Genomic DNA, 25,099 nt, shown 5'->3' with positions numbered 1-25,099 from the left:
AGGAACAGCTAAGGCCTGGTCCATTTGCTACCTGCTAATGGAGTTATCCCTTTAGCTCGGTGGTGTCCAAACTTTTCCTGCCGTGCCCCTCCCTTACCAGCAATGGAATCTGTCCATGCCCCCCACCTCCATTACTGCACAGTTGGCTCAGCAGAAGAGTTTGGGCTAGAGGTGAAGGTAACCTGGGGGTGGAGAGGGAATGAGGGCAGAGGTGGAGCAGGGGGCAGAGTGGAGCTGTGGCCAGGGCTGGAACTGGGCTCGGGGTGGAGCAGGGGACAGACTAGAGCTGCAGATGGGGCCGGAGCTGAGCTGGGTGGTGCTTCCTCCCCACATCCCTCATGGGGGCTGGCCCCAGCCCCGCTGTACACCCCCCTGCATGCCCCACAGTTTGGGGACCACTGGTTTAGCTCAAGTGGTAGCAGCCTTGATCAAATTCCTGGGGTTTAAACCCCACTAATGACCCAGGCCCTCACTGAGCTCTTTTTAATAGATGCCACACGCATTTCCTACTGAGACCGGCTAGTGAAAAATGGTGGCAAGGCTGCATGTGCATGGGACCCATCAACAGATATTTCTGGTTTCTCTCTATTTCAGGCCAGCTCTAGCAAAGGCAAGAATTACTGGGGACACCTGTGGCTGCAGCCATCTCATTTTGAGCACCACAGTTGACGGTATTGGGCTCATCTGCTGTAATGCAGTGAAACTGTTGCAAGGCAGCCAGGCTTTTCACATCATGTTTTCATTGATCAACTTAGATTAACAGGGCAACTTACTGCTCAGTTCTTCATTGGATCCAGGGTTAGGCAGATGAGGTTCTGGGATTCCAGGCAGAACCAGGGCTGGATTGTGCATTGGATGGTGCCAAAATGAGTTTTTAAATGCAATCTTGTGGACTCTCTTAGGTTTGCAAGGACATAACTGAACATGGATTAGCCAAGTCATAGAGAGCTCCTGGGCGGGAGGACAAAGGGAAACACAAAGTAAAGGGCACTGAGGCCTCCAGAACCTTCTAAAACTATAAGTCAGAATTTTATAGGGGCTCAGCACCTGCCACTGAAGCCAGTGACACCTGTGGGTACTCAGCACCTCTGACAAATGAAGCCTTGTATCTGTTGGGTCATTTTTTTAAGTTGCAGGTATAAGATTGTTTGGCCCTTACATCCTCAGAGGGAGAGAAAGAGAGACTTTGACTGACTGTGCTCAGAAGATTAATATTAAACAACAGATTCTAGTGACTGAAAAGAAACAGAGCTTGCAGAGTTTGGACTTTGTCAAAGAACTTTAAGGCCACACAGAGTTCTTTCATTGCCTTTCCTTTTGCACAGATGCACTTCAAGTATTACTAAGCCAGGTGCATGCATGTTTACCATTAGCACCTATTACAGTACAACATGAATTACTTAATTAGCATTAAGCATTAATATTAATTTCTTCATGTTTCAAAATACTTTGAAGGCGTAAAGAGCTATGATGGTATTACAGGCATTTCTTCTTTTCCTGGTTCCCTTCTCTGCAGTAAGTAGCAATGATTGCATAACTATTCTTGTAGAACATTCTCTTCCCAAGTTCTAGGTCACTTTCTGATCTTCCCCAAGCTCTAATTAACTTGGAGTGTAATTTTCCTCTGGTATCTTACCTTCCTCCTAAAAACTATTGACTGGGACTGACAGGTTTGTGTACATGAACTGCTAGCCAAATCCTAAGCTTTGACATATCTTTGCTAGATTTGTGGTTGTGGAAACCTGTATTTCTCCACACACAAAAAGCAACCAAACACTTTCTGTCTGAATGACAAAAACAAGAACAAACGTGAAATTGCAATAATGTGGGTGTGGGTGTGTTGCCTGTTAGAAGCTGGCTCAGTGCTGCCTCCCAACACCCCTGGTATATTTAAAACCAGACCAGAAAAAGCACTAACAAATGTAAAGAGTAGAGAACAATCCTGCAGTGACAGGAGCAAGTTGACTTAAAAGGTCTTTTCCATCTGCACATACACCATCTCCACAGACTAGTTATCCTCTATCACAAGTCCAGTCAGGCCCCTCCTCTTGGCCACTCACCAGACTGCTGTGAGGGGACCCAGCCACTGGATTCTACAACATTATTGCTATTTCTTTAATAGCACAAGTCTCTACAAGAACAATAAAGGTTATACACACTTCCCTTCCCCAGTTTCCTCACCTCTCTGAAGCATTCTTTGCACAGGGGTCCTTTGGGGCTGGCCACCATCCTTCTGTCGCAGTGCATGGTTGTATTTGGCTCTTCTTCTCTGACATTGGCCTGTCCCGTTCCCCTCTCCAGCTCAAACTTCCTGTGTGCGTCCCTGAGTCTTTCCCTTTCCACCCTCTCCAATTCCTCCCCTCCCTGTTGAGGGAATTTTGAGAGAACTGTCTTGCCCTAGGAAGCAGTAACTCTTCTGTTCTCCCCAGGCAAGGCCTATTGAGGTGCTGATAGTCCAATTAGCCAATTAGTTATTGCCCTGGTCTGGCAGGGCCAGAGACCCAGCCCCCCACTAGCACATTTACATATGGGGAATTCAATGATACAGCAGTTTTCATAGTAACAACTTAATAATCAACCAGAATTTCATACAGGTTCCCCAAACCATCACACATACCAGAGGCCAAATTCTCCTCACATATTGGTCCTGATTCAGCCAAGCTCTACAGCAGTGGTTCCCAAACTTTTTCCACCGCTTGTGCAGGGAAAGCTCCTGGCAGGCCGGGCTGGTTTGTTTACCTGCCGTGTCCGCAGGTTTGGCCGATCGCAGCTCCCAGTGGCCGCGGTTCGCTGCCTCAGGCCAATGGGAGCTGCTGGAAGCGGCACAGGCCAAGGGACGTACTGGCCGCCACTTCCAGCAGCTCCCATTGACCTGGAGCAGCAAACCATGGCCACTGGGAGCTGCGATTGGCCAAACCTGCGGATGCGGCAGGTAAACAAACCGGTCCAGCCTGCCAGGGGGCTTATCCTGCACAAGCAGCAGAACAAGTTTGGGAACCACTGCTCTACAGCATGAGTTTTAGTCACATTGAAATCAATGAGACTTAAGGCTATGCTTATGTACTTTGCTGAATTAGGACCACAGATCCCATTCCCCTCCACGGGAGCTCTTGGGCCTCAAGATAGGAGGTGAGCTCGGAATATTTGCTCTGGCACCACGGAAGCTTTCGGAAATGAAAGAACCAAGCTGGCCTGTTGGAAGCATTAGCGGTTGAGCTACGCTCTCGAGAGGGAGAGCGTTTTTTACAGCCGCGCGGAGCTTCAGTTTTGACAGACGGTGCTGGTGAAGGATGGTGGGAGAGCAATTTCATTAATCACTGAGGGAGCAGCTCAGCAGAATCTAAAAAGGAACACAATTGTCAAGATAAAAACATTGTTTAAAATAACAGTTTAGCTCTGATTTGGGGGCGATAGCCTCTTTCAGCAGAGAACACCACCACTAAGCACTTTCCACAGCAAGCAGTAATCAGCCTTAACTCCCCACCACCACCACCCAGCGAGTGGTGATTCCCACATTACAGATGGGGAAACTAAACAACAGAGATGTTAAATGAGGCACTGCAGGCCAGCACAGCCAGTACTAGGACTCCAAAATTCCTGACTTCCAGGCCTGTGCTTGGCCCACTAGCCTGTGCTGCCTCTCCAATAAGATGATAATGATGATGATTTAATGCATATTGGTTATTATGTGAGAAGCAAGACAGGATCTGGGAGCAGGAACCAGGGACTTAAATTTTTTTCATTCATACTAGCAGAGTTCAGTTTAGATTTAATTTAAGGCACATGAAGGTAAGTTGATTTAATAATAGGACTTAGCTCTTACATGGCACTTTTCATCCATAGATCTCAAAGTGAGGTCAGGATCATTATGCTCATTTTACAGATGGGGAAACTGAGGCATGAGGAGGGAAGTGACTTGCTCAAGGTCACCCAGCAAACCAGTGGCAGAGCCGGGAATTAAACCCGTCTTATGAGTCATTGGTGCAGTACCCTAGCCACTAGGGCACACTGTCACCCAGCCATTGACTGCCCTAGGGACTGAAATCCACAATTTATCCATAGAATGGGCACAGCCTGAGCCGTAGCAGTGGAAGCTCCCCACTTAAATCCTCCCCACTGCCCAATTAATATGCCTTGCTCCTCACCACTTCTAGTCCACTTCTAGATAGTGATATGAATTATTCAGTCTCTTTGGACCAGACAATCCTTGGCCTCTCAGCCTATGGCAGCAGATCACTTTTGAACAGCTCATGTCAATACATTTAACAGTAGTGAATGCCACTTTAATAAACCAGGTCACGGTGACGCTGCAAAAAGCACCTATAATGAATTAAGCACATTTGCCAGCTGCTTTACACTTTATGTAGGGGGAGAAACTGCACATTAAGTTGCAAAACCGAAAGGATGGGGAGAGTTAATCTAGGGCTCCAGAGACAAGATAAAAGAGACGAAGAGGCATTTGCTGGTGCTATCTTTAGCATTAGCAGTTTCATGTATCTCTGATCTGGACACCGGAGCCAAGGCGATGGGACAGCAATTCCAGAATGTGGTCCTCCCTCAGAACGTTTGATCTACAGCATGTGGGGGGTGACTACAGAACATCTGGGGCTTTATTGTGCCTGACAGGCACAGCTCTGAGTAATCGTGAGGATTAGAGGCTGTGGAGCCTCAACAGAACAGTGGAACCCCAGACCATGTGCGGAGGGAGGTGCCTGTGACAATCTCCCTTGAGGGGAGGGAACAGCAATGCACCTTTCTTTTGCTCTTAGTTCTGCTATCAACACAGAGGAGGAGGAACAGTCCTCACCCATGCCGCCACCATGCCCACTTCAAGGCTCCCCATGGAAGCCCTAGAAGATGACATTTCCTGTGTCTGGGGAGCGTAAGGATGGCAGCTGTGCCCAGCCACTGTGAGGGGAGAGGCAGAAGAGTCCAAGTGGTGGATCCTTCTGTGACAGCTTCCCCCCTACTTCAGGGTGCCACTGGAAGTGGGGTACCACTGAGCCCACCTGACCGACTAGCCTGGGCTCCCTTGACACTGTATTGCTGATGCAAGCCAGCCAAGCGCTCCCCCTCACATACAGGTAGGGACACACCCCAGCTGCAGCTTTACACACAGATGCTAAGATCAGCTCTGCATGGGAAGGCTCAGCTAAGGAATTTCCCAGTACTCAAGTGCATGCCCCCAACTCTAAAGGGTAGACCCAAATTTGTACCATTGTGTGCTGCACAGAGAATTGTACAGTGTAAACTCATCAGATTCACCCCCTCCCTCAATGTGGAGAGAGAGATGCAACAGCTTTCTGCCCCCCAGTTATGGATTCCACACACTGGCTTTTAGACAAAACAAAACAAGTTTATTAACTACAAAGGATAGATTTTAAGTGATTATAAGGGATCGCAAACAGATCAAAGCAGGTTACCCCAAAAATAAAACAAAACGCAATCTAAGATTAATATACTAAAGAAATTGGTTACAAGTAGCAAATTCTCACCCTAAATGATGTTTTAGGTAGATTGCAGAGACTTGCTTGCAGCTTAAAACTCCAGATATTCCTTTCACAAGCCAGACAGTCTAGCCTGGGCTCAGCCCTTCCCCTCATCACCCCAGCTCAGTCTCTTTGTTTCTCAGGTGTTTCCAGCAGCCTTCTTTACTGGGCAGGGAGTTAGTGAAGAACGAATCACGATAATGTCACTCCCCTGCCTTAAATAGTTTTTGCATATGGCAGGAATCCTTTGTCTCCCAGTGTGGTTCCCACCCCTGGTTAGTGGAAAAATACTTGTATTTTCATGAAGTCCAGTACCAGGTGACTTGGTCACATGACCCTGCAGCCATAACTCAGAGGCTGTTTGCAGGGTCCTCAGGAATGCTTCCCAATGGGAGATTAGCATCTTCAAAGACCTACTGTTTTCCCTAATGGTACTTCCCAGATTGATTGCATTCTGTCTGGTGAGCATTCCCCAGGTGCAAACACATTTGTAATAGATGTATAGTCAATATTCCTAACTTCAGATACAAAAATGATACATGCATACAAATAGGATAATCATATTCAGTAAATCATAACCTTTCCAACGATATCTCACATGACCCATCTTGCATAAAATACATCTTAGTTATGCCATAATCATATCATAACCATATCTCCCTGAAGAATATAGGACGTAATGCCACACCTTCTTGCACAGATCTTCCCAATACTGGCACATCTGCTTGTCAGGAAACAACCCAGCCTTTGTAATATGTAGCCCAGGGTTGAACTTCCCCTGGGGGCTGGTGGTGTTCTTTGCACCTTCTTCTGAAGTACCTTGGTACTGACCGCTAATGGAGACAGGATACCAAACTCCATGGATGACTAATCTGATCCAATGTTCTAACGTTCCTAACTGATCTGACACTAAACAGTTTAGCTTTCTTTCAGCGTGAATGACTGTGGAATGGATGATAGAATAGGGTCCTTTGCAAGTGGGAGGGGGGAAATCTCTTTTCCAGTCCCTGCATCTCCCCCATCCCAAGGGAGGGCCCAAAACACTAGGCTATAGTCTCTTTCTCTCTCTGGCCCAGTGACTATTTAACTATTTATACAAAGTGGAACAGATCTAACAGAAGAGAGACCCACCTCAGAACAGCCAACAGCCAGGGCACTCTTCTGAAATGTGGGACACTGAAGTTCCAGTCCCTCTGCTGAACCAGGCAGAGAAGGGACTTGAACCAGGCTCTCACCTATCCCAGGTGAACGCCCTAACTATTGGGCTATTGGCTATTCTGAGAGTCCCTCTCCCCGGCCCCCATGAAAAACTTCAAAAAATCTCATCTCTAATTTTTTTTTCCTGGTCTTTAGACCTTAGCTTCAGCACTCTGGGCCACTGTGGTATGTTGTATCTATAACCCACAAGGGATCTGTGGGATATTTTTTACTTATACACCTCTACCCCAATATAATGCTGTCCTCGGGAGCCAAAAAATCTTACCGTCTTATAGGTGAAACCGCATTATATCAAACTTGCTTTGATCCGCCAGAGTGCGCAGTCCTGCCCCGCCCCGGGTACTGCTTTACCGCATTATAACCGAACTCATGTTATATCGGGCTGCATTATATCGGGGCAGAGGTGTACTTTTCCAATCTTTGCATTGGGGGAAATCAGGATACCCCCAGAACTCTCTCTCAAGTTCAGAGTGAGTGATCTATATACTTCCACAGAGAATGGAGCTGCCGTTATTTCAAGAGGCATAACAATTGCAGTGAAGGTATTTGAGCATATTCCACTAGGAACTGCACCGTTGCAAATGAAAATGTATTAAAGGAAACCTATTTTATAAGATGCATAGCCTGTGGAACCCACTGCTGCAAGATATTATTGAGGCAAATACTGTATGATTCCTGAAAGGATTAATAATTTATAATCATAAGAAGAATAACATCTGCAGTTACACTAGCTAGGATACACTTTATCAGCTATATCCACCCTCCTTCTTCACAGCATAAAACCAACAACTAACTGGCTCAGGTTAGAAAGAAACCTCTCCCACAGGCATGCTATTGCAAAATTGTGCAGCATAAGGGTTTTTTCACGTACCTCTAAAGCATTTGGTTTCAGCCACCATTGCAAATTGGACACAAGACTAGACCGACTATTAGTCTGATACAGCATGGCAACTGCTGTATGAAATAGCACCAAGACGTTGTATTAAAATAGCATTATTAAATAAATAATGTTTAGCAAGCCAAAACAAGGACATTCAATAAGGCAGCTGCTTCTAATGTCACTCTTCCCTCTGTGCTTAGAGATTGCAGAGGTCTATTGGCAGTGCTCTTTACTGTACGTAATACAGCTTTTTACAACACTCAGGCACCTGGAATGAAATTCACCCTTATTCAGAGAGCCTATACAGTACTTAAGTCAGCTGGCCCTCACACAGGGTTACTTTGTGGGTAGATTGCAAGCCTTAACCCTTACTGCACTTCCAATTTTTTAGTTCGTTTTGCACTTCAACCAGAAGCATACGGTACAAATTATAGTAAATATAAGTGAAACCCAAAGTCCACCTGTGTTATGTGGCGTGTAGTAGGACAGTACACTATCTAATAAAGCTGCTCACCCAAGGTGTTTCCACCAGCCTGGAACACAAGCCTCCCACCTCATTTTCTGAGCTGATGCAGATGCTTGTTCCCTGTGCTTGTCACACCAAGCGCTGCACACCTGGAACTGCTGCATAGCAAGAAGCAGCCTTTGGCTTATCTGTACTCGTCTTCTTCCAGGAAAAAATCTGCAAGGTTGCTTTCAAACTGTAGCTCCCAGGCTCAGGGCAGCGAGGCCAGTGATGGCTCTGGGTTTGATTCAACCATCCAAACAATCCATTGCACTGTGTATTAAATTGGATTTTTGGAGTGGATAAAATATGATTCAGGTCAGTAAAGTGGATATATTAAGTGAACTCTAGTTTTACTTAGGAGACTGTTGTAGGGAACAATGCGGGAAGGTTCCCTCATCTCTTCTGATTTCAGTACATTTCTCCCTCCTACCCAGATTGAACAGTTAACAAACAATAATAATATTAATAATTATTATTAATAACGTGCCCCCTCCTGAAATGCTGAGCAGGTAAAATATAATCTAAAGCCAACAGTTAAATCATAGCGCATAGGATACTGAATAAAAATCTATCTAATAAAAAGCCAAATGATGTGGGTTTATTAATATGAAAACATTGTGAGAGGATCACAAACTCACGGGAGACAATTAAGCCCCACAAGGAGGACAGTACAAAGAAAGCAATTGCTCATTTCATCAAATTCCTAAATATTGAACCTGATGTGTTAGCTGCACTGGTGTCAGTCAGGAGTTCTCCTTTGGGGCTTGTCTTTACTAGAAAATGACATCAATTAAGGATGCAAATGTGAGAAGTCATGTTAGCTTAGCCGAGAACTTTGTGTCAGCAGGTCATGAGTAAAAACTAATGTTTGTTTCTTATCCTGCAGGTTCCCCGGGCCAGAGCCCTGTATAGCTACAGAGGACAAAACCCTGGTGAACTGAGGTTCAATAAAGGGGACATCATCATATTGCACCAACAGCTGGATGAAAAATGGTACCTGGGAGAGATCAATGGGGTCAGTGGCGTTTTCCCAACCAGCTCAGTGCAGGTTATCAAACAACTTCCACTGCCACCACCCTTGTGCAGAGCACTTTACAACTTTGATCTGAGAGAGAGAGATAAAAATGAAAATAAGGACTGCCTGACATTTCATAAGGTAAGGTTGCCTTTCCGCAAGTCAGGGGCAGGTATTTTAACAGCTGGGTAGTTTCTCAACCCTGGGTCCTGTTGTCAGCACCATAGAACCTTGCAGGTCTATAGCACCTTTCATCTAAAGATCTCAAAGCTCTATACAAACAAGAATTACACTTCCCAGCACCTCATTGGGGGTAAGTATCATCCCCATTTTACACATAGATAAACCAAGATGGACAGGTTGAGGGTGGGGTTTTCAGAAGTCCTCAGTGTTAACCCAACTCTAACCAAGCATTGAAGTCAATGGTTGAAAGTCCCACCTAAGTGACTTCCCCAAGGACACACACTGATATTTAGAAAATGAATGGAAATTTGACAGAGGTGGAAACAGAACCGAGAAGCCTGATGTTCAGTCCTTTGCTTTAACTACCCAACAATGCTCCTTTAGTCAATTAGCTAATAACTGATTAGCTGCATTATTCCCTAAACTATGGGAGGGTTTGCCTTGAAAGATGCTTAGTTATATAATAAAAGGAGAATGACTTAATAGTCAGGGGCCAGAGGTCATCTATGCACCATCAACATATTCAACCATTCCTTTAGGAATATACATTAGTGAAGCAACACCTGCATGGTTCTACAGACATTTGCCATCTGTCACGGTATTCTACTGAAATTACAGGACTTGCATTTATTCTTTTTAAAAGAGATATTTTTCAAGGTAACTGTGCTTCACAGCAATGTCAACACTTCCTAGTATGTCAAAATTAGGTGAAGCATATTGAATCTAGCTAAGAAACCAACGCCTACGGGCTCTGATGTCCTAATAGAAAAGTCACCTGTTTTTCCTTTCACTTGGCAACTCAGCCCCCAGTGCTGTTGCTAATCAGTGACAAAAACAAGCAGTTCTCTAGAGTGGCTCAGGGACAAAGTTAAGAGGCTTGATGGATAGGGCTGGGTGAGGGGAAGGCTGGGGGAAAGAACGTTCAAATATCCAAAAACCAGCTCTTATCTCAAACTGGGATAAGGTGGAACCAGAAGAGAAAGTAAGTTTCACTGAAGCATCTGCTGCTGCTCACTTTGCATTGTCACTTTAAAGTGTGGTTTCTAATATTGCTAACAATAACACAGGGACATGGGGAGCCAACAATATTTTTTAACTGCAGATGCTTTCCTCTCTTTCATGCCGTCTGGTTTTGTTTTCTTTTTTGCTTTATTTGTCTTTGTTTCACTGCTTACTTATTCTATTTATTTGCTTTTGGAGACAGCACTCCATTTCCACGCCTACAGCTCAGTTAGCACACGGAGCATTACCGTACATATAAAACAGGCAGATGCTTCTTCAAGGAGGGGACAACACACTCACTCACATCCCCGTCCCTTGCAATGTTAGTCACACAGCTCACACTGTATGTTCTCAAAGAAGGGTACCAGCTGCTGCAGTGATTCCCTTTAATATCACCCATCAGGCTGCACGAGATCTATGAAGCTCCCTCTGTGCACCCAACCGCAGCAGGAGGATTCAAAGCTCAGCATACCCTGCATACCCTCCTCTCTGCTGCTCTATTCCCTTTTTGAGGTTATTTGCACCCCAGTGGGTGCTAGTAGTCAGCAGAACCCAGGCACTGCAGTTGTGACAAGCACCCTTATGGGTGATGCAAGAAAGGAGAAGTTCTGTGCACCCATGCAGAGTGAATAACAATCTGGCCCTGGATGTTCATGCAGTGATTTAAGTCACAGTCCAGATGACAAGTGCTATCAAAGTGCAATGGATTATTATTAAAAGAAACACCTGGAAAGGGGCCTGATTATCCCCTCTCCTTCATCTTGTGGAGTCATTTACACCTGCGCAAAAGGAAAGCAAAGTTCTACCAAACTTTAATGGAATCCTCATCTACCCACTTTGCATAGATGCAAGTGATGCAGGCCAGAGGGGAATTAGGCCAAGACCATTCTGCTCTCAATTGGAATTTGAGAATCAATCAAATTTTACTCTAAAACTTCAAATTCATTCAAAGGAAAGAAAAACGTGAGTTTGGTCCCATGCATTTTTGGACTTTTTCTCCCTGCAGGTATTTTTAAAAGATCAAATACAAATATATTAAAAATGAATAACATTTCATTTCTGCTGGGTTGCACAGAAAATGGATCTTTCCAAAGGATTTTTAGCCACCAGTCGATACAAAACTAGTTTTGCTCCAGAGTATTTGAAGTACTGCAGGTCCAATAATATTAGGGTATTTCAACTCTTGAAATATTGGTTTATATGAGTTTCTTGGCAGTACAGTGCCAGTTGCCTGGAAACTTATAATGGTTTATATTTGGTACATATCTGAATGCCATTTTCCTTATTTTATTCATGCGTAGTAATTAAAGAAGAATTTCCACATGAAGGAAGTCTTTTAAAAAGCCATAAGCTCACTTGCTTTTCATGCATTTTCCATTATTTTTTGTTTCATGGTCCTGACTTAGCAAAGCATTTAAAGTTAAGTTAACTGCATGCTAAGCATAGAGCTGAATAGAGATGGACTTAAACATGTACTTAAGGCTAAGCGTGTGCCAAAGAGCTTTGCTGAAGACCTGTGTTCTCTACAGTGGACATACCTCTGAGGCTGCTTAATGATTTTGCTTTGCAGCAATTACGGGTCAAACCCATCTTTACACCTACTATCTGCCTATCCCAGACAGGAAGATTGGTAACAATATACTTCTGTATTTCAGGGTGATATCATCACAGTGATTAGCCGAGTTGATGAGAACTGGGCAGAGGGCAAGTTAGGTGATAAAATAGGGATCTTCCCCATCTTGTTTGTGGAGGTAAGTGAAGCACATTCAAAAACACTTATTCAATCCATTACCACAGTAAGCAGTCGACACGTATTCACTCCCACCATACTGAATGATGCTCCTCATGTGGTCCATGATCCTGGAGGGTATTCTCTAGTTTCTTTTACATCTCATTTAAGTGAAGAATGGTAGTTGGAAGCTAAGGAGATACTCTCAAACATTGCCCGGTCAATGTATCTCACCTCCTAACTGGAGGGACCAAAACTACCAGTGAAGGGGTAATTCAGTCTTCATGGCCTATTCAGTCCTTGGCATTTTGCTGACACTATGCATAAGGGTGAGGGTGACATGATGGGTTTTGTGATGTTAATAATTAGAAACAGTTGCAAAATGTACATTGAAATTCTGTTTTAATTGGGAGGAGGGACCCTTTCAACCAAACTGAACACTTTCATGGAAAAAAATCATTTTTGATCAAAAAATGTTAAAAGCGAAAATTCTCAAAATTATTCATCCAAGTTCCATTTTGTTTTGTGTTGTTTATTGGGGGGAGGAACAACATTTTCTTTCACATTCACTGCCCCCCTACTCATCATTTCCAGTGGGGGGAAATGAAATAGGGTTGTTTTTCTCCATCAAAATGACATTTTTCAAATGTTTTTCTAAATTTTATTTTAAACATATATTTGGCAAAAAAATAAATCCAAAAAATGTCGTGGAAAATTTTCATTCCTTGCTAATTTTTTGACAAACTAGACTTGCCTTTTTTGATCAGCTCTATTAATACAGTTCAGGGCCGCCCAGAGGGGGGGACAAGTGGGGCAATTTGCCCCAGGCCCTGGGCTCTGCAGGGGCCCCCACGAGAGTTTTTTGGGGCCCCTGGAGCGGGGTCCTTCACTCACTCCGGGGGCCCTGGAAAACTCTCGCAGGGCCCTGGCCCCCAGAGCTTCCTCTGCTCCCGGTCTTCGCCTGCGGGGGTCCTTCTGCTCCGGGTCTTCGGGGTACTTTGGCGGCGGGTCCCGGAGTGGAGGGACCCCCCACCACCGAATTACCGCTGAAGCGGGGGCCCCCCGCCGCCGAAGACCCCAGACCCCCGGAATCCTCTGGGCGGCCCTGATACAGTTCCACTAGGAACTGTAATGAGATCAACCAACTGATTTTCCATAAAGCACAAAACATCTATTAGATAGTAACAGCCTTATGTCACTACCAACCTGCCCCAAATTCGAAGCAGAGATTTAGAGAGATTTATTGCATTATCAATCTCCTTGGCCCTCTAGTCTTTCCCCAGCCACAACATTTTTTGTTTAATACTGAATTGGTCATTAATGATCTCCCTAAGCTGAGCTTGGGCTATAAACTGTAAATGGCACACAAACAAATCAAAATAGACACAAAATGGAGATGTTATTAAATTAATAACAGAAAACATTTGTTACTTATTCCACAATTACTTTATAGACAGACACTAGTAAAAATATTACTTGAAGTTCTAATAGATTTTTGTAAAATGTCTCTTCATTTCATGAAATAATTTTGACTCGGGTAATTACTTACTTAATCTGGCATTAGCTGGAATAAATTAATTATGGGAAGGGCAAACCTGGGGCTAGTTTGGGAGATACCGGACGTCTTTTGGCTTTGGCTTTACAGACAATGATCAGATCTGTGTTCCACTTTAACCAAACACCTAGTGTTAGGGGAATTCAGATAAATGGTTTAGGTTTTCGACTCATCTCTAATTACTTACAGAAATTAGAATATTATACATCACACTTATTTCTGTAAGTACTTGGAGAGGAGTCTAGTATAGGTGTCGCACACACACAGTACCTGTTTTAAACCTTGTTTTAAGAATGTGTCTTTGGGATTGAAGAGGAGGGAATATAAAAACAACCTATGCTCTTAAATGATGATACTGTAGGGGCAATTACCTGCTCCATGCTAGATTGATTATTTTTCCTCCTAGGCATTAGGCATACTGCTTCAAATGAGTGGGCGAGAATCTCAAAGTTTTGCAATTCTTTAATGTCAGCAGTAAATCATGATTAATTTCTTTGGCAGCCATTGTGGTAAGAAACATTGCCACCACATGCCCTTTGCTATTAATATTGAGGTAATCAGCAGTTTCTAAGAAACCCTGTTGAAATACAGGCTATTTCTACACTAGTTTATGGTGGCAGAACTTACGTTGCTCAGGGGTATGAATAAACCACCCCCTGAGTGACATAAGTTACACCGACATAAGTGCCAGTGTGGACAGGGCTATGTCAGTGGGAGAGCTTCTCCTGACGACATAGCTTCTGTTGTTCACGGAGGTGATTTTATTATGCCAACGAGAGAGCTCTCTCCCATCGGCATGGAGCGTCTTCACCAGTGCAGCGGCGCCGCTGCAGCACCGTACATGTAGATATGCCCTTAATCTCTAGGCAAACCGAGGGTCTGACTCTGCTCCCCTCAAAATCAGTGGTAAAAATCCCACTTCTTTCAATGGGAGCAGGATCAAGCTGTGAATGTTTTGGTCTAAACCAGGGGTTCCCAAACTTGTTCTGCTGCTTGTGCGGGGAAAGCCCCTGGCAGGCCAGGCCGGGTTGTTTACCTGCTGCATCCGCAGGTTTGGCCAATCGCGGCTCCCAGTGGCCGCAGTTCGCTGCTCCAGACCAATGGGAGCTGCTGGAAGTGGCATGGGCCAAGGGACATACTGGCCGCCACTTCTAGCAGCTCCCATTGGCCTGGAGCAGCGAACAGCGGCCACTGGGAGCCGCGATTGGCCAAACCTGCGGATGCAGCAGGTAAACAACCCAGCCTGGCCCGCCAGGGGCTTTCCCTGCATAAGTGGCGGAACAAGTTTGGGAACCACTGGTCTAAACTGATCTAATTGAATGGAGACAACACAGCTCATAAAGCTAACTTCAGTGAGGACTTCTCCGTATGAAGGCCTTTATATCAGCTGGAGAGACTTGACCCCCTGCTGTGAAATGCACCCAATCTTGCCAACACAATGCAATTAAGGAAGATGTGCCCATTAGTCCATTGTAATTTGGCGTTCCATTTATCATACTGTGCACCGGAGCTGAGTGGAAGAAACCAGCTGAGATGCATTCTTAGTCAGCTCCGTGAGTCTCAAGTTTTGACAGGAAAGGAAGCCAAACTTTTCTGTAAGACTCCAACTGGAGAGAGAGAACCAGACGTCCAAGCTTAATCAGATGGTGTCTTGGTGACAGACTTCTTCCGATCCATTTTAATTTGGTGGTCAGCTTTGTGTTAGTAATTATTCCTCTGGGATTTGTCACTGAAAATATAACAAAGCTGAGCCACTCAATTGCAAAGATTAACCATAATGTTATCTGAAGCCCAAACTCGGCTATGCTCCTTGTTAGGGTGAGGTATAAAATGTGGGTCTATGCTCACTGGGTTTGGGGTCTATGCAAAGCTTAGCTTCTGAGATGGTGCCATAAAACTTCTCTTCTTTCTGTCCCAGCCAAACATGACTGCAAGACAACTCCTACAGACAAAGAAAAGCCATCGATCCTCCCCGTTTAAATATTCGTCACCCTTAAGGACAGCCTCTCCCAGAGCGAAAGGCACAGAGTCACCAACCTTCCGCAAGGTGTCAGAATCTAGGAGGAAGAGCCTGAGACCATTCTCTATCACGAGCGCCTTGAATTCACTCAACAGGATGGTCCACTCACCCACAGAGCGGCAGACACTGGAAATCAGCTCACCAGTGCTCATCAGCTCCAGTAATCCGACTGTGGCAACCCAGAGCAGTGAGAAAGTAGAATTCCCATATGGCACCCCTGTCCAGGTAAATGAAAACCATTCATGTTGCTGATTGTTGAGCACACACATTGTTTGCTCTGCAAACAATAGGCTGAAAAGTAAATTCTAGGTGGAAACATTTTTCACTATTAAGATAGCAACTTGAAAAGCCAAAACTCACATTAGAATTAAACAGCTCTTTGAGGCATTTAAACATTTTTATATCTACAATGGTTTAAACTCTTTTCCACAGCTTAGTGCAGCTTTCTGTAAATACTACAGGAAGATGATAAAGGTAAAAGACTCCCTATAAGGATTGCATGTTAAAAAAACGGGAGGGAGGGGAGATGGAATGCCAGTGCTAGAGACGCCTACAAGACAATATGTCATCCATGAAGCCAGGGACTTCTTCCCTCCTTTGGAAATGGAAAGCTCTTGAGTCACACATGCCAATGTGACTCATAAAAGGGGAGATTAAATTATCAGAATGACTACATTGTTTTGGTAAACTGCAGAGGCGGAGACTGAGAAGAAAGAGGGTTTTCTTAAAAAAATTAAAAACTTTCCAGTTTGGAAAGTCTGACATGGAATGTGCATTCCTTGGGCAATTCACTCAGCCTCAGTTTATTTCCAGAGAAATGTGTACCACATAAACATGCATGTGGGGGTGCGCGCACACACACACACACACAAAACTATGGGTTTGCTTTATGTGAAGGTATAGTCCAAACAGACAGAAACAAACAATATCAACAAAATAGAAGGTAAAATTAAAAACACTGATGGGCCAAGTTCAGAGGTGCCACCTCACTGATGTTTCTAACCACACACACAGCCTCAGGTTGTAAATATTGGTACATGTTTGCATAAGTGTTGCTGATGACCCATTTAAGAGCCTGTTTTCTGCACTCCCTGTGCTGCCTGAACTCCCAGGGTGATATTCTGGCTCCATTGACGTCATTGGAAGTTTTGCCATTGACTTCAATGAGGCCAGGATTTCTCCCCTCATGACTTCAGTGTGAGGTTAGCCCCTGTGAGGAAGGACCTGCAAAGTCAGATCTCAAGTTATCATGTTTAATGAGGAGCTGAAAGTCCTGCTAGGTTAATGAAAAAGCTGCAGTTCCTTAGGGATCCTTTAGATGGCAGATGTTTTAACGGGCTTCTCTCTTGTCTCTTTGCTTGAATGTCAAATGTATGCAAAAACCTTGGTTTTTTTTTAATGTATTTATTTATTTAAATATCTCTGTCATCTTTCCAGAGTTCTAGGAAACTCCTGGCATCCAGGGTTATGTCTACACAGGGATAAAAAACTCATGGCTGGCCTGGGTCAGCTGACTCAAGGTCATAAGGCTCAGGCTCCGGAGCTGAAAAAGCGCTATGTAGACACGCCGGCTGCAGCCCAAGCTTTGAGACCCTGTGACGGGGGAGAGTCCCAGAGCTCAGGTTCCAGCCCAAGCCTGAGAACACCTACACAATGATTTTTAGCCCTGCAGCCCAAGCCCCACAAGCCCAAGTCAGCTGACCCAGGCCACAGATATTTTGTCCCTGTGTACACATACTCTAAAATGTGCAATACAATATTTTAATGCAATAGCTTCTCCTAAAGGCAAATTTTCCACTTACGAGACTTGTCCACAAAAACTAAAAGACACTCTACTCAGTCATGTTACAACACCCTGCCCGCCCCCTACTGACTCAATCCCGAAATGCTGACAAGGAAAGATAGGTGTTGCAGCATGCCTGCCTGCCTTGAAAAGTTACCAGATCAATTTTATCTGGTAGATTGCAGAAGTTGTAATGGCTACTTCCACTATGGAAGTCACAGACTGTGAGAATGACCTCGTGTAGCAATTTTCAGCCATAAAAATCCACAATCTGCATAGGGGTATCTCTTTACCCACCATGGAAATGAACCAACTCATCTCCCACTGTAATCAATGGAAGCTGAGGGTGCTCAACACCTGAGAGGATTGGCTCTGATTTAGGAATACTATACCCAGCTGAGAGTGCAGGTGAATTTAACTATGAAAAATATGGTTTTCCAAACTTGAATTTGACCACAAATCAATGGGGGTGTGGAGGTTGTTTGTTTGTATAAATACCGTACTTAAATACGCTGTCTAAGGGCTTGTCTGCCTGGTACGTTAGTGCACAGCAAACCAGGGTGTGACTCTGCAGCACACTCACTAACTCACCATGTGGACACTGCAACTGCACACTAAAGGTTCTGTAGTGTGCTTTGACAAACTCCCCTTTAACATACTCCTGTTTGAATCAGGAGTTTGAAACAGGAGCACATTAAAACGCACAGTGGAACTTTTATGTGCAGTAGCAGTGTCTAGATAGCCAGTTAGTGCACCACAGGCTAGTGTGCATTGTAGATTCACACCCTGGCTTGCCACACACTGACTTGCTGTGTAGAGAAGCCCTAAGATACCCTCTTTCAGTATATAAGCTGGAGAAAGCAAGAAATGCTGTAACTTACCAGCTAAAAAGGAAACCTGTCATCATTGAGGGCACTGACTTCAGTAGGCAGGGGGTCAGGCCACAGGTTAACCTGCTCTAATGATATAGTAAAAAGCACCTTCCAGGAAGTTAAGAGAGGTGGTACTAGAGTAATGAACTCAGACTTTGCTAGCAATAAACATGATGCCCTCTGAAAGATTATCTTAGCCTATCAACCTAAACATAACTTAGTAAGGCTTGGGTTGTCTCTTGATTACACATGATGCCACCAGGGCCGCCCAGAGGCGGGGGCAAGAGGGGCAATTTGACCCAGGCCCCGCAGAGTTTTCCTTCACTCACTCCAGGGGCCCCGGAAAACTCTCGCGGGGCCCGGGCCCCTGGAGTTTCTTCTGCTCCGGGTCGTTGTAGGCAATTCGGTGGCGGGGGGGGTCCTTCCGCTTCGGGACTCACAGCCGAAGTGCCCCGAAGACCCGCGGCGGGGGGTCCTTCCGGCACTTCGGCGGCTGGTCCCGGGGCGGATCTTCAGCGGCAATTTGGTGGCGGGGGGGTCCTTTCGCCCCGGGACCCACCGCCGCCAAAGTGCCGGGTCTTTGGTGGCAATTCAGCGGCAGGGGCCCCTCACCACCGAAGACCCCAGGCCTCCTGAATCCTCTGGGCGACCCTGGATACCACCTGCTTCCCCCCCTCCACACACACACACACACGTACCTCACACTCCTACATTCCATGACTGTTATGAAGCCAGCTAGCAAAGAAATCCAATAATCTAGACCAGAACCCTTTTTCCTTTGGAAAGGAGCCCTGGTCTTTGCCCTTCCGCTACGTCACTCTGCTGCCTGCATCCCTTTACTTCCAAAAGAGGAATTTACCATGGCAGTAAATTCTCATGGCAGCCTAAGAGTCCTTGCCTCCTTACAAATCTTACCCCAGGATTGTCCCAAGACAGACTGAATTTGGGACTGTAATGGTGTAACAGTGTTATTAAAATAGACGTTTCAAAATAAGCTCTCTCCTTTTCAGGGAAGCGAAAGGTTCCAAGATCCCCACTCTCTGAGCAGAGGTCTCCACCCTGCTTGTTTACTAATCATCTGAAAAGAAAAAGGGGTTGTTAAGATTTATTTGACACCTTTCACACTGAAGGTAGTTCCAAAGGTTTTATAAGCAATAAGCGAGTTCTTGGTAGTGCAGTGGCTATGCAAGAAAACCCAGCAGGTATTTTGTACTCAGCAATCCGTTGCACAGCGCGTTGGAGGCTAGATCCTGTTTCACTGTGAGTGAAAGTAAAGCTCTACAGTGGGATCATAATTCAATTGAAATTGTATCATGGCTTATGAACCCAATGTCATTTCACTGAAAAAGGTCTCTTGGGAACTGCTCTCAACAGCATAAGCCATAGAGCAAGTATGTTACCTTGTTGCCTTATAATGGCTCTCAATTGGCTTTTTTTTCTAAGCCAGCCTTGGCTGGTTGGTTTGCTTGACTGGTGTTTGTTTTGGAGAGGGGACGTTGAGAGAGAGGTTATGGGTTTTTTTTGTTTCTTTATCTTCTGTCTGGGTTTGGGGCTGTGATATTTGCTAATTAGAACAATCCTGAGGTGCAAAGTTCAGATCTGAGTGTGGGTACAGATCCAAACTTCCCTCTCCCTCCCTGGTATTTATCTCTCTGATGTATTTATAGAGATCAATCATATCTCCCCTCAGTCTTCATTTGGTTAGGCTAAACAAGCCAAGCTTCTTAAGTCTCCTCTCATAAGGTAGGTTCTCTATTCCTCTGATCATCCTTCTTTGCACCTGTTCCAGTTTGAATTCATCTTTCTTAAAACACAGGATACCAGAACTGCACACAGTATTCCAGATGAGGTCTCACCAGTGCCTTGTATAATGGCAATAACACCTCCCTATCTCTACTGGAAATAACTTGCCTAATGCATCCTAGGATTCCATTAGCTTTTTTCACTGCTGCATCACATTGACGGCTCATAGTCAGCGCATGATCCACCAATACACCCAGGTCTTTCTTCTCCTCTGCTGTTTCCAACTGATATATGTTCCCAGCTTATAGCAAAAATTCTTGTTGTTAGTCCCAAATATTGTTGGCTCCCCATGTCCCCTGTGTTATTGTTAGCAATATTAGAAACCACACTTCAAAGTGACAATGCAAAGTGAGCAGCAACAGATGCTTCAGTGAAACTTACTTTCTCTTCTGGTTCTGCCTCATCTCAGTTTGCAATAACAACTGGTTTTGGGATATTTGTTAGTCCCAAAGTGCATGACCTTGCACTGAGCACTATTAAATTTCATCCCATTTCTATTACTCCTGTTTTCAAGGCCCTCCAGATCTTCTTGTATGATAGTCCAGTCCTCCATATTGGCAATACCTCCCAACTTTGTGTCATCTGCAAATTTCATTAGCATATTCCCACTTTTTGTGCCAAGGTCATGAATGATAAGAGCCAAAGTTGTAGATAAAATTTGATGCTAGGTCATCATGTTGGGTAAACTCTTTTGAAAATCTGGCCTTGACTTAGGTGCTGAGAACTTTTGAAAATCTGGTCATCAGTGCATCCCCTAAAGTGTGATTGTATCCTAACAATTGTCTGTATACAAATGGCATTGTGTGGTTGAGAGAGGGTGTTCTGTGTTCAGATTTAATTACTCCAGATCAAACGTGCTCTGTTTGCAAGTAAAGGCATATGGGGGGTGGGGGGTTCTTCTGCAAACTCAACCTGGGATCTGAGAGTCATGCAAGGTTCTTTCCTTCTTGCACATCATCATCGGTAATAAAAGTTCTGCAAACCAATTAATTTATGTTGCTCTGTAGCCTGCAATAGGCTTGCAGAGGGAGAATTGACTGGGACTCAATAAGCCATTCTGTTGATGATGCACCAAAAGAAACCAAACCTACAGTTCAGTCCCTCTTGGGTGTGTTGGGCCTGCAGGCCTAAGAAGCGTAAAAGCATAGTTGTATCACTAACGTCAGCAGATAATGCTCTGAATACACAGAGGAAGCAGACTGGTTGATTTAGAAGGAGCCAGGGTTTACGTCATCACTATTCAGAGCAGAATGGTACTTTAAACTTTCCTCTATACTTCACCTGACTCAGTAAGTATTCAACATTGAACCAAGAGGCTGAAGTCCAGAAGGAGCTTTGCCTCTGAAAATCCCTTACCCCAAAAATATCACTATGGAAGGCTACAGAGTAACCAAATGGCTAGAAATGCCAGTGATCCTGGACAACCGATTCCTATAGAACAACTTCTGCTAGGCAGTGACCTCAAAAGAAAATATTAGATACTCTGAATCAAACTCGAGCGGGGGTAGCAAAGATTGGTGACAATATTACCAAGTGGAATCTAAGCAACAACCCCAAATGTGAATGTGGAGAGCGTAGGCAAGCACTTGAACACTGCCTGATACAATGGTCCCTCTCAATACCCTGTATTCCCAGGGCACTATTTGAGATAAGTGACATAATTATGTCTTGGCTGCCACTTTGGAGTGACAAGTATGATGATGACCACCTGCCTCTGTAACAAGAGGCACAGGTTTACTACAATTAGATCTGGCATTTTACCCAACTGTGTGATCCACTTTAAGTATAATTGGCTGCATTCTAACAGTATTAAAACAAAAAAATACCAACAATAGTTAGTATGTTGCAATGTCATCTCTGTGCATGTTGCTGTGAAATAAAACCATGAGTACCTCAAGCAAATGCACACACACTATACGGCAACACTGGAGCTAAGATAAGTGCTGGGCTTCAGCAGTGCAAGGAGCCTAGGTACTTCCCCTAAGGGTAAGTCCAACTAAATTAAAACAGGTCCCACTTCCTTGTAATGCTCCTTTGTTGTACCCTACTGGAAATTCCAGTAGATTTCTTTAGAATCCTTCACCTGTTCTCTATTAGCAGCCCCAGGCCCTAGTGGCCCAGGAGACTTTGCTTTGTTCTATTGCCTGCTTGGCCAATTAGAACCAACTGAAATTTCCACATTCCGAGACATGATGCAAAATAGGCCCCAACACCAAAGTCAAAATCTGAGACTGGATGCAAAACTTTGCACAAATTTGAGGCTGTTCAGATCCATCTTTATGCTGTAACTGACAGGTGACAGTGGAGGTGCTAAGCCCTGAAATGTATTCACTAGAGATGGGTCCAATCTCTTGTTCAGAATCCCCTTCCTCCCCTAAAACTTTAGGGAAGCTTGGATCACTCTCTGAAATGGAAGCATTAAGGAGGTGTATTCCTTGAAGCATTCCTGGGCTTGAAGCATTCCTGGGCTTAGGTGTGGGTTTTATTTGCTTTCCTAACTCAGTAGGGAGTCTGTCAGTTTCCCCAATCCATTCTTAGAGACTGGTGATACCTCTGCCTTGGATGGTTGCCTGCAGGAAACTGGAGGGTTACATTGGCTTGTTCTGCTTGACTGCAAGCCTGGGATCTACTGTCAAGACTTTCATTTGCAGCTTCAGAATGTTTCTTTGCAATCAGGTTAGTTTTCCCTTTCACCTACTCTTTCTTTTATACAAATCTAAACTGAAGCTTTGTCTCCAATGCAAAAATAGGTCTGTTTTTACATCAAGATAGGTAACTTGAGACAGCTATTTCACTGGAAAAAAATAAATAAATCTAGTTTTGCAGTGAAGATATAGTATAACCTTTTGCTTTGTTTGGAACAAAAGGATTGTTGGGGCCATGGTCTTATTGTATATACTATATAAAATAGATGAGAAAATATTCGGGGAACCATGTAATTATTGTATGCAGCATGTGTGAAAAATACTCTGATATTTTTTTTAAAACCATGACTCAGTTTTGTTAGAAGTGTGTTGGGTTAGGTCCAATGGAGCTGAGACAGCCTCACAATGATCAATATTTCCCACTATCACCAGGAAGTAGATGAGGCAGCAGCACCAATTTTCTTTTATTACAATATTGCTGATTGATGTGAATTTTTTCCCCGTGCTGGCCCAAGTGAAAGGCTTCTCAAATGCACAGAGCAGGTCCAACAGAGCTTCTCCCACACCACACCCTGCCAGGTGCCTGGCTTTCCTCACCTGTAAAATGAGGATAATAATGTCGCCTTGGCTTGCATGGGTGCTGTGAGGCTTGGTTCAGGTAAGGCACTTTGAGGTCCTTTAGAAGAAAGGTGCTTTAGAAATCCAGTCAGCGTGTGGTGGGTGGGGAGGTGTTATAACAAGCTTTCTTTCAGTCTAAGATCCAAAGTCAAAGGTGACTTTAAGCTGACCAAACCTACACCTCTCTACAGCACCCCTCCCCCCACCAAGCTTGCAAATTATACTTCCTTTCTCATCACCTCTGGACTGGGATCACTGCCTGTAAGGGAGACCAAGTTACACATCGCTAATTGCCGAGTGCCTCAAGGAGGCCAACGTTACAGATAGATGAAATTTTGGGGGCAAATAGTAAATTTGCCCCAAAATGCAGTTTGGGGGTGACTGAAACCATTCACAAATCTGTTCAAATTTGGCGAATCATTGTGGCTGAATAAAATATGAGGAAAGCCATTTCAAAAAAGTCAAAATGGTTCATTTTGACATTTTCTAAACCAACTGTGTCAACATTTCGTTTAGAAACACTGTTTCATTTCAAAATGTCATTTCCTTCTACCCAAATGCTGGTCCTCCAAACATCATGTTTTCAGTTTTTCATTTTGGTGAGAAAAAAAATGAAAAAAAATCAGATTTGGGTCAAAATAAATGTTTTTTTGTTTACAGATTTTTCAACTATCAGATTATTTGATCAGCTCTGTATACTGTACAGTAAGTTAGTGTAATTTATGAACATAAGGAGGCCAGAAAAAGGTGTAAATTACACAGCTTAGCTCTCCTTACCTCTCAGTTTGGCCTCTCAAGTGTCATCTTGAAACAGCCATGTACTTCCTGCGTATAAATCTCTGTACACTTCCATCAGCTGCCAAGTCTCTGCACCCAATTACGCTGAGCCACAGATGGGGCTAGATGTGCTGTAAAGAGTCACTTGACCTCCTGTTGCAAACAGTGAAGGCTCTCAGAGGGATTTTCCAGAGTTCTGCCATTAAGGTCAGTTTGTTGTCTGGCTTTCTGGCAGGAAAGGCTTTAACAGACGGTGAGGTCTGCCTAGAGTACAGTGCACAGAGAGGCTAACATGAGCTCATGAGTTAGAGCCTGGATGGAAGCTGTAGCTCCTAAATGGGGAACTGACTGCACATGTAGCAGATAAACTAGATGGAGAAGGGATAGAAGATGGAATAATATTCACCTCTCCCTCTTTCATCCCCTAGTGGAAGTTTCTAGCTGTCCTAAGATGAGTGCAGGAAACATGCTTTTCTGCTATAAGGGAGGAAGGATGGGTTTATTTACATGGAGCAAAAATTCATCACAGAATGAAAGACAATGAGTGAAAGCATTAGGATCGCCAGGCACACTGGCAAATAGGCGGAGTTGCCTGCATGGGAGATATGAATCATGACAGACATACTCCCTTGCTGGGAGCGAGGGAAAGTCCACACTCAGGTATCTGAGGCGTCCATTTGAAATACAAAGAGATCGGGAGCACTCAGTGCCATGGGGCACCACACCTCAAAACAGGAAGCTTCTCTCCCTTCAATGAAAGAAACTCCCCACTCAGCATCCCTGAGCCCTGTTGCTCACAGTTCTTCTCTGTCTGGGCAGCTGCTCAGTCCTAGGCTGGAATAAATTGTCCTGAGCATGATCTCTGGTGAATTTTGGCCTTTGAGGCAATACACTGTCTCAGGCAGGAGTCCAAGTAGTGGGTTTGTGAGAGACAAACAAAAAGACTAGATTGTGGGCAGGCTCACAGGCGTTGGGGTTAGCATAAATTGGGATCACAGAGGG

The 25,099-nt window shown here is 44.4% G+C and overlaps 2 protein-coding genes across 3 annotated transcripts in view; one reads left to right on the top strand and one right to left on the bottom strand.

Annotated features, from left to right (window-relative positions):
- The window catches only part of GRXCR2 (glutaredoxin and cysteine rich domain containing 2), a 63,866-nt gene extending 61,429 nt beyond the window's left edge, over positions 1-2,437 (bottom strand). The window contains exons 1-2 of one of the 2 annotated variants that reach the window (XM_045026404.1): positions 2,182-2,437; positions 774-951 (exon numbers count right to left, since the gene is read on the bottom strand). In XM_045026404.1, coding sequence (XP_044882339.1) covers positions 774-951; positions 2,182-2,247 — 244 coding nt within the window. In that variant the 5' untranslated portion in view covers positions 2,248-2,437. Of the gene's footprint in view, positions 1-773; positions 952-2,181 lie in introns of those variants that run through there. The other variant, XR_006581486.1, reaches the window with a different exon arrangement.
- The window catches only part of SH3RF2 (SH3 domain containing ring finger 2), an 80,827-nt gene that overhangs the window by 33,348 nt on the left and 22,380 nt on the right, over positions 1-25,099 (top strand). The window contains exons 4-6 of the mRNA XM_045026403.1: positions 8,982-9,251; positions 11,951-12,046; positions 15,498-15,824. Coding sequence (XP_044882338.1) covers positions 8,982-9,251; positions 11,951-12,046; positions 15,498-15,824 — 693 coding nt within the window. The remainder of the gene's footprint in view (positions 1-8,981; positions 9,252-11,950; positions 12,047-15,497; positions 15,825-25,099) is intronic.

Source organism: Mauremys mutica, chromosome 8 (genome assembly GCF_020497125.1).
Source record: "Mauremys mutica isolate MM-2020 ecotype Southern chromosome 8, ASM2049712v1, whole genome shotgun sequence".
Lineage (NCBI taxonomy): Eukaryota > Metazoa > Chordata > Testudines > Geoemydidae > Mauremys > Mauremys mutica.
This window is presented reverse-complemented; position numbering and strand designations above follow the sequence as displayed.